Source organism: Neltuma alba, unplaced genomic scaffold, assembly GCF_004799145.2.
Source record: "Neltuma alba isolate B1F8T4 unplaced genomic scaffold, ASM479914v2 tig00002967_pilon, whole genome shotgun sequence".
NCBI classification, from domain to species: Eukaryota; Viridiplantae; Streptophyta; class Magnoliopsida; order Fabales; family Fabaceae; genus Neltuma; species Neltuma alba.
In genome coordinates this window covers 112,095-122,122 of record NW_021633084.1, presented here as the reverse complement: position 1 = coordinate 122,122, position 10,028 = coordinate 112,095, and the positions used below count along the sequence as shown (strand labels likewise).

General features: G+C 29.6%; 1 protein-coding gene across 1 annotated transcript; it reads right to left on the bottom strand.

Moving 5' to 3' along the window:
• Window positions 1–920: 920 nt before the first annotated feature.
• Window positions 921–3,080, bottom strand: LOC114739898 (probable potassium transporter 11). The gene is made up of 4 exons (XM_028927999.1): window positions 2,866–3,080; window positions 2,321–2,598; window positions 1,537–1,762; window positions 921–1,006 (listed from the first exon to the last, which is right to left on the bottom strand). The coding sequence occupies exons 2-4, from the start codon at window positions 2,441–2,443 to the stop codon at window positions 921–923; spliced, it is 435 nt and encodes a 144-aa protein (XP_028783832.1). The 5' UTR covers window positions 2,444–2,598; window positions 2,866–3,080.
• Between the last annotated feature and the right edge of the window lie 6,948 nt (window positions 3,081–10,028).

Below are 10,028 nucleotides of genomic sequence, written 5' to 3'. Positions count from 1 at the left end.
CTTATACATACACACGCGCGCGCACCACACTTAATTTCAGAACCAGATCACACATCTCATCACAATGAAAACAAGCTAATAAAATATAACAGCAAATCAAACAGAGACTTAAAATTCCGTAGTCACAAATTACTGCAGCATTACAGGTTTTGAGTGAAATATATATATTTGAGAGAGCAATTCTAAGTATTTTTGATTAGATTCCAACAATACACAAGATGTTAACATCAGTGACATTTTTTTCCTCTATCATATAGTGGCCAATGGAATAGATTATTAAGAGCAAAGCACCAAATGTAGGGGAGAAATATAAGAGTATCTGTAATTTTATTTGGCAACCACAGGGCAATGGTCATGGGAATAGGTGAGGCATCCAGAGAAAAGAAAAGAATGGTCTTTGCATAATAAAAAACCATATCCCCCTCCAAAAAAAAACCAGGAATAAATACGCCAAAAGGAAAAAAAATATTTAAATAGGGATGTATTAAGACCATCTGTTTTGGTCCCTTTCAGCTCCAACACTGAATCAGTTTGCGTTACCATTTCAACTAGTTCCACATAATCTATAAAGTAATTCAACATCAGAATAATTTTAATTATAAGCCTGGGCGTGCCACTTCTCTCTTTCCAAGATTTATTTTATTTCAGTGTGGTGAAGCTGCACGTTCATTATATACAAAAACAAATCTAGCAAGTATGTTGACAGTTAAAGAAAAAAGGATAAATGGGAACAAGAAGATCAGAATAAGATGGAAAAGATACCTGATATAGCAGGGGTAAGTATACCATCTCCAATCACCATGCAGGTGCCAACAAGGACAAGAACAAGAATGACATTCTTCTTAAATGCATTTCCTCTAACCATCTTTTAGTTTTTGCAGCAAATGACCTTTCATGGAAGGTAGAATGACTATATGTTGTTAGCTCCTCATCAGTACGATGTGATTAGGAATTGTTTTTATTTTAGCATGCCGACAAAGCAAGGAATAAAGTGCAAAAGTACCACCTGCACCACAAGTGTATCAGTTTGAAAAACTCAATTGCAGCACAGCAGCGCTGAACAGATAAATAAATCTAAAACACAATCACCTCAAGGTACTAGAGAGGGTTTAGAAACAATAATTGCTGGGATCTAGACTGGTCCTTTTGACAGAAGTAACTTTAAAGATCCTTAGGTATCCTTCCTTACTAAACTAAGCAAGAAGTACAAGTTTTAAAATTAAGATATCTATATATTTTAATAATTAAATCAGTCAAACATTATTATGAAAGATGAGATAGTTTACTTCTGCAGAACCTGGGCTGCAGAAGTCCTGATGGCATTGACTATGATTTGAACTAGACCTTATTGTTGCAGCAACTCTAAATGCAATGCTAAACACGTCCTAATCCAGCTTAAATACCTTAAGACCAAATCAATAAAACTGTCCATATTTTCGCTACCATCATTTTGCTCTTAATCAATGAAAGATTATGTTCCAGAGTGAGAGAACATACAATCAATAAAAGAGCTTCAAAATTAAAAAAACACTATACCTTGGCCATTGTCATTTGCTCTCAATACAACAAAAACATATTTGAGGAGTGGCACCAGAGTGAGAGAGTATATAATCAAAGAAAGAGCCCCAATAATGTCCTCTTGATCGTCAATTCCTTGAGGGAACGTATTGTAGAAAACATACAGAGGGGAAGTACCCAAATCTCCATAAACCACACCAAGACTCTGATACGCAAGCCGCAGAAGTAATAGTGCAGAAAATTTCTGAACAAATCAAAACATCAGCAAGGAATTATAACTCGTATACCTGTAAATGACCAAATATTTTTCTTTTGGATCACTACAATTTAATTAGAAGATCTAAAATAAAATTTACTTTTCAATCACTCACTTGACTGCTCATGTAGCGTCCAAATTCACATCCATAAATCATATTTAACTTTGAAATTATTGACCACAGAACATATATATTGCTGCAGTGTATCTCTTGTAATAAACCTAGTTAATTTGAATAGCATACCAATGAATAACTAGGAGTTCAAGCCAAAATCCAACATCTAATTGAAGGAGAATTGATAACCAACCCGGAAAAAGATAGTAGGGAGAGCTACATTGATTACACTTGTATACATGCTACATTCCTTAAATATATTGTACTATTAATAAACGATTATTACCAGTTTACCACCATTTACTTGTGTGTTCTAGTAAGCAGCCCATTATTGAGTAACATTTGGCGGTTCCCTCCATTGGATATTTGAATTTTGTGCAAGTGGACGAGAGAAAGGGGGGGGGGAATAGTTAAAGCGAGTTGCAACATACTTTTTCCCTGTACATATTTCTGAGCCTTCCTGCCTCTTCATCCATAGGCTGGTCAATCTTCTGATCCAAAACCCACATGCTACCTTTGTTATCACTGTCCCCATCGCTCTCTATGGAAGCCATTTAGATATTTCTTCGATTAGTTCAAAGTTCTAATCAGTAGAAGTTCCCCTGCCTCTTATCCCCTTTCCTCAGCTCGAGTATTAGCACGATAGTCTCATACTCTAGCCTCTCTTGGAAGACACAAGCTACTCGAACTACAGATCCAAACTCAGAATCTGGAAAGGTAGCCAAAACCGAATATCATCAAACTGAGTCATTCTATTTACAAAATTGTAACCATGCCATCTCTGAAATAAGCTTGAAGCTCTATTAAGCAAAGCAAGATAGGCAGAAGAGAACCTAATTCGAGCTGAAAAGGTTCAAACGTAAGAAAATTCAAATTTTGAAGAGAGAAATGCAATCGAAGCAGGAGAAGTCGATTTTGTACAAGGCTTCGCATGCCACACAACAGGAAACGACAAAGCATTCATCGTCTATAATACCTCTCAAAGAGAGAATACCAAAGTGGGGTCACTGAAGAAACGGTCCAGTCTGAGCCACAGGATCACGAAACCCAACTGAGTCTCACATCTCCAGGCACCAGCACTTTCGAGAGGAACACAAATTCAAGTCGGTTCTCGAGAAGGCGAAGACTGTAAAACACAATAGAGGTATTCGTACTCAGATTGTCAGCCAATTTTGGCTCTTGCTGTAATCCCTGCTTAACTTGAACACACAGCTCTCTCCTGTAAGCTAACGGACAAAGTAGCTACTGCACCGCGAGGAAGAAAGAGAGGGACGAAACGGAAGGCCTCTCCGATACAGGGAGGGAATATAGGGTGGGAGCAGGGAGCGAAAAACGTGAATGGGGCCCACGTACTGTTCTTTGGTAATAAAATTTTTGTGTAGATTGCTTTTGGGATTATAAAAATGAGTTTATATTATAGCATTTGTTTACTACACACAGATACATATATACATATATACACACATATATACACATATATATAATATATGGAGGTCACGGTCTTAAACACATTGTGGATGGATTATTTTATTCCAAGAATTTTGTGCAGTAACTTTTATTATTTTCAAAAAGAAAATTTTTAATGATGATTTTTTTATTTGCCATCAATTTTTAGTGATGATTGTACAAGTTTAAAATGTCACTATTACATCAATATTTTCAGAAAATACTGCTTCCGATTCTTAATATAAGACCTTATTTAACTTTTATTTTGATCCTAAATATAAGATCTCAATCCATTTTGTCTTTCATATTTATACTTTTTTTCTAAAGTAATTTTTCTAACAATGGTAGTTTTAACCAATACACTTGATTAGTAAGGATATTTTAAAAAAGACAACACCTATTTATGACAAATAACTAATTCAACTTACTTTCTTAATCTTCTCAAATTAGTTAACTAACTCTTATAATTAGGACTGGAGGTAGTAATATATTAACGTCAATTAGCTGTATTCATAAAAGATTAATTTTTTTGGTTGGAAAAAAAGAGTAATTTTTTGACAAAATGCAATCATTGTTATCGACAATGCCTTTTTTGCCAATTTATTACTATTACTATTACTACTAAATCCAAACATAGTGATTAACAAATTGAGCAATTATATGTAATTATTACCGTCAGGTACTTGCATATGGTGTCTTTAACTTTACATTGTTCCCTGAGGCCCTTTTCACGCCCTTTCATATGAGAATAAGTAATTAATTGTTAAGGATTAAAAAATATAGCTTTGAATTAAGAAATATGTTAAAAATACATTACTTTTCGGAAAATCCTTTTCTAGTATGATTGGTTGGTGACTTTTGATAAGTGACCCCATTAATAAATACTCCTTTTCAACCCAGAGTAGTATAAAAAGAAAAATTTAATAACTTGTATCGTATGACAAAGTTTTTATTGATTACGTGCATAATAAAAAATTTGCATAAAAAATTATTTTTATTTTTAAATAGTTGAAGGTAAAAACGACGTGGCTTAATAGGAAATGTGAATCACAAGTATTCATGTCATCGTCAAAGCATTTCAGAAGGCTTCTTTATAATGCATTCTTAAAGTGGCTTAGCATTTTTTAATGAATTAACCATTATAGTGCACGTTTTCGCAGGCTATACGATGTCTTCATTGATTTATGGGAAAACCATATCATAGGTACCTCAACTTTCTCTCAATTTTTAATTTGGTACCTATGTGTTTTTTCTCTTGATTAAACATTTAATTTTATTTTTTTTAACAACATTAACTCTTATAACTTTGTTCTATTGGTATTTTTAGTCTCTATATAAGGATTAATGATATTAATTGAGCAAAATTAAAGATTTAGTTAAGAACAAAAAACACATAGGTACCAAATTGAAAATTTACAAAAAATACAAGTACCTCCAATATGGTTTTCCCTTGATTTATTGGAATGACTATTTTAAATTTTATTTAAAGTGTAAAAAAACAAAAAAACAATTGTAATATATCCAATTTTAGAGGTCAAGCAACCTGATTCACTTTTCCCAGAAAAAATTTATTTGATAAAATTAGTGATCGCTATTAAATAATCACTTTGCGAAACTCTTTTACCATATATTTGGTATTTTACTACAAGATCAATTAAGAGGGTGTTTGGTTTTTTAAAGAAGTATTTTTATGCAAATCGAGACAAAATTTTTCTTATATATTTATTTTGTATATTCAAAATCATGTATAAAACTGTGATTTGGTTTTCACTCAAACACTCATTTTCTATTCAGAATCTTGTATGAGTTAGAAATTTGACTCCCTCGTCAGAAAATTCTAACCTCCTGTGTGGAAGATCTTCATTTTGATAATAAATTATAGTTCTCCCATGAAGTTGTCAAGAGATATGGTAAAATTTATAGATTTGAAAAAATGTCCACATCACAGTCAAGTTGAAGTTTCACTCGTTCTAATTACCATTCCAGAAGATCTTGTGGCATTGAATCATTGATATTTGATCATTCTTTTTTATTTTTTTGTTTGTGTATTTTATATAATTTTTTTTTTTCAGATGCTTCTATTTTATGGAATGAGAGCTTATTGTGCTGCATTTTTTTAATTTGAAAAAAGCAATAAGAATTATGTTCGTTTTTCATTGTTGAAGAAACTAATGTTCAAGTCTTTTAAGTTTCTTGTCTGTCAATATTAAAAGTGACAGGTCAATCATCGTGATTTTTTTTTTGGGATTGGTGTAGGCCTCGTGGCCTGTGATTCTTATGATAGAATAAAAAAATAAACGCATTTTAAGAAAAATAAATAAATAATAAATAACTAGTGATTGTGAATTGTGATACTCTTTTTTTTTTTTTTTTTACCATGAGTGATTGTGATACTCAAAGCAACTGTTCAATGCAGCATCTCATCGCATTATGCGCTACATCAGCCACACCTTTTTTTTCCTCCTGTTAGCATACTTTTTTATTGGAGGCAAATGGACCATCGTATTTAAAATATTACCATAAATCCATGGATTTAAAATTTGATTTGTTACGTCATTAAATCTAACTATCATTAATTATATTGGCTATACTCTTTTTATGCTACTGGAGAAAGAAAATTTTAGTCCTATTTAGAGAACAGAAAAAGAAATTTTTTACATCAATATACAATTTTGCTATTTATTTATTATTGTGTTGATTTTGTTTTTATTAGAAGTAATATAAATTAAATAGAAATAAAATTAAAATCAGAATTAATAAAGTTTAAGATTTTTTTAAATTTGTATAAAATATATTAAAAATAACTTATAAATGTAATGAAAAGAGTATTTGAGAGTGGCGCCTAATGCATTGAATGCTTTTATTTTTCAATTAAAAAATTTAGACAGAAGGTGAGGAGTGACAGCAAGATTGCTGATTGCTGTCATGTAACCTAAATGTTATAGGTTATTTGTCTTTTATATATATATAAAAGTCACTCTTAACATGTTTTACGTAGATTAAAAAAAATTTTAAACTTTATTACTTTTCATTTAAAATTAAATAACTTTTTAATTTTATCCTTATTTAATATATATTATATTTTATATAAACAAAGTCAACACAGTAATTAAATGAAAGATAAAATTGTACATTCATACAAAAAAAATCTCTCAATATTTTATAAATAAGACCAAGAAAAGCCTTATCTCTCTGCTCTATAAATAGAATTAGAGGAGTATGAGTTTAACTCAAAGGATGAGGAGTAGTTTGAATTTATTTCAGATTTTAGGTATTTGTTTTTATGCCCGGAGACAATTGCTTGTATTAAAAATGGGATGATGAATAACAAAAATAACATTAGATCATGATGTTAAGAACAAGAATGATTAAAAAACGTTAAATGTGGAAGAACCGTCTTCATTTATTTATTTATTTATTTATTTTTTTCAGATTCGGAGATATGATATGATTTTTTTATTAATAAAATAAACATTGAAACAACATGAAATGCGAATCAAATCGATATAAAAAGGTTACGAAACAAAACAGCCATTTGATATTAAAAAATGGTTTAAAAAATAGAATATTTATGTTGTGGGACAGACTCGCAGACTTAGCAGTTGTAAGCTGTAATTATAGATTACAATATTTATATGGTACGACTTGGAAAAGTTGATTTTTATATTTTTGATCCCATATCTTAAAAATAAATGGAACACAGTTCAATAGATTATGTCACAGTGCATGAGGATGAAGGGAACCCACGAAGCATAAACTACTAAACTAATGAAACAGAAAGTCAAACGCCGTCAATCATTTTATTTTTCTTTATTAGGAGAAGTTCATTGAAAAAAACTTTAAGATAATCATTAAAAAATTCCATAATGAGCGAGCATCTTACACTAACAAATTTTAGAATAAGAAATGATAATAACATTTTTTTTATAATTACATTTTTTTCTTGAAATTTTATAACGATCTTTCCAAATTCCTAAGGCCGTTAAGTAAAGTTGTTTGATAACCAAAAAACAAATAAAGTTGTTTATTTTTTATAAGAAATTATATTTCGTAATCATTTTAAAGGGCGTAAATATCCAATACTTCACTTCAAGGGGCGAAATAAGTATAACTTTGACTTTGATAAGGCTACATTTGCAATATATTCGCAATATTCTTGATTCGGACTCTTGGGGAAAAAAGTTTGATGTCATGTTATTCTTGTTTAATTAATATAAGAAATATTCTATTCCGTTTTCTTCGATTTATAAAATCAATTATATTTGTATCATTTTTGTGTTCGGAAAAAAGTTAATTTTTTTAATCAATAACACAAAAAATATTGTGATGTACAGATGCATATATAAGAATGATTTTATCTTGTAAAATGCAAAAGTAATTTTTGAACGCGAAACCAAACCACCGCATTGAATAACATGCTGGGAGATTTCTTTTTTTAAAAAAAAAAATTAAGACTTTAGAAAATTAAAAAAAAAATCACTTTCGAGTCTTTAATGGCTCGTATGACTCATTTCTTTATTTAATTTCGCCATGCACATTAAAAAGTACTATAAAATCTTGTTTAACTTTTATTTTTGTCTTAAATATAATATCCCAATCTATTTTGTTCCTTATATTTATGTATTTTTTTCAATATAGTCCTTTTAATAATAGTAATTCTTGCTAATACACTTGATTAGTAAGGATATTTTAAGAAAGATAACACCTATTTATTACAAGTAACTAACTTAACTTCTTTCCTTAATCTCCTCAAATTAGTCAACTAACTCTTATAATTAGAACCAGAGGTAATAATAATAGTAACGATAAAAAAAACTATTCAGTAATTTTCTCATTCATATGCAAAATCTGTTCTCGATAAAGATGTTATTTCGGATAAGGTTCTTCAATTATTTTAAGAACATATTCTTCAATTTTATATTGAACACAACACATCATTGTATTCCATCATTCGAAATTACATCCTTATATGCACTCTCGTAGATAAGAATAAATGAAAGAAGACACATGTGAAAGTATTAAAAAATTATCAAATCTTTCGAAATGAAGAAAAGTTCAATGATTCTCAATTATTTACTTGTACTTGTGGCGTTGCCCCATATGTGATTACAATGTCTGGCTATCTTTTTTTTTTTGGTTATGTTTCTGGCACAAAAAAAAATTACTTCATGTAGAAAAAAAGAGATTTATATTTTTGTTTTTGTTCTTGTGTATATTTGGAAAGGCCATTATTGTTAGGCATTATGAACAAACACTGACATTATCTTCTATTGCTGGATTCAGGCTTGCTTCCTATTTGTTGCGAATGTGTAGGAACTAATTAAGACCACGAAAGTCACTTTTTCATATAAAAGTACTTCTAAATGAGTTGTGAGCATTATAAATTTAAATTACGAAACAATTTACATTGAAAAAAATTCCTTAAAAATTATTGTCCCATAGGCTAATACAGGTAGTTACGACAATGGTTTTTTGGCTGAAAGTCGTGGTTGAAAATATTTGTCTCGTGGTGATGATATATAATTTTTTTAAAAAAAATTGATGTCATGTTATTTTTTTAGGATAATCATTAATGCGGGCTGAGAATTGTTTTACCCAACTTTAACGGTAGATAAGGTGAAATTGAATGGATTTTAAAAGGAAAAATTGTAATAAAGTCCTGAAAAAAAACATAATTATTAAAAAAATCTTAATAATAATTAAGCAGTCTGACAAGTTCTAAAATAAGAAATGATAGCTTTTAACTTGTCATTGAGACTTTTTGATAATTATTTTTATTTCTTAAAACCTCATTTTAATTCCTCCATTTTAAAAAGGTTTGACACTACTCACAATTTTCTTTAGCCCGTCCCTGCTTTCTTCATAAATATTTTTAAGATAAACATGGTGTTAGCCTTTAAATAAATTAAGTTTTGCTCCGGATAAAAAAATATTCCCTCCGTCCTTTTTTATTAGCAACTTTAGGCTTCATCATGGAAATCAAAAAATTAGTTAAAATTGATTAAAAACAATAAATATGTAAAAATTGAAAGTTTTTTTTTCTAATATACCCTTATTCATGAAATAGAGAGGGTGTGAGAAAAAAAATAGCAAAATTATTACTACATTTGGTCCTAATTATAAGACATCGTTTGTAGTTTATAAATGAAGTCTTATAATTAGAACTAGAGGTATTATAATAAAGAGAGTTATGAAAGAGAGAGAATGTAATGAAGATAAATGATGGTTTGAAAATTGAGATAATAAATATATTGAGTATTAAAATAAGTAATAAATGTGAGCAAAATAGAACATTTGTTATAAAAATTTAAAACAATTTGTAAATATTACTTACTTCTCTGGTCCTAATTATAAGACCCAATTGACTTATTTGAGGAGATTAAGGAAATAAGTTAAGTTGATTATTTATAATAAATAAGTGTTGTCATTCCTAAAATATCCTTGCTAATTAAGTATATTGGCTAAAACTATCATTATTAGAAGGATTATCTTGGAAAAAATGCATAAATATAAGAGACAAAATGGATTGGGGTCTTATAATTAGGACCAAATAAAAAGTCAAATGGGATCTTATAATAAAGACCGGAGGAGTATATTAAAAAAAATAATAGTCATTACTTATAAAAAGAGATGGAATAAGTACAAAATGCCGCTTTGCCAACAAGCAGATGTGGCATGCATTTATCATAAAGT

Excerpts from the sequence above, each read along its gene's own strand:
- LOC114739898 (XM_028927999.1), bottom strand. The coding sequence starts at position 2,443 with ATGGCTTCCATAGAGAGCGATGGGGACAGTGATAACAAAGGTAGCATG. Across the intron at positions 1,763-2,320 it reads GAAATATGTACAGGGAAAAA|AAATTTTCTGCACTATTACT; the intron begins GTATGTTGCAAC and ends TGATTTGTTCAG. Across the intron at positions 1,007-1,536 it reads AGCAAATGACAATGGCCAAG|GTGGTACTTTTGCACTTTAT; the intron begins GTATAGTGTTTT and ends CTTGTGGTGCAG.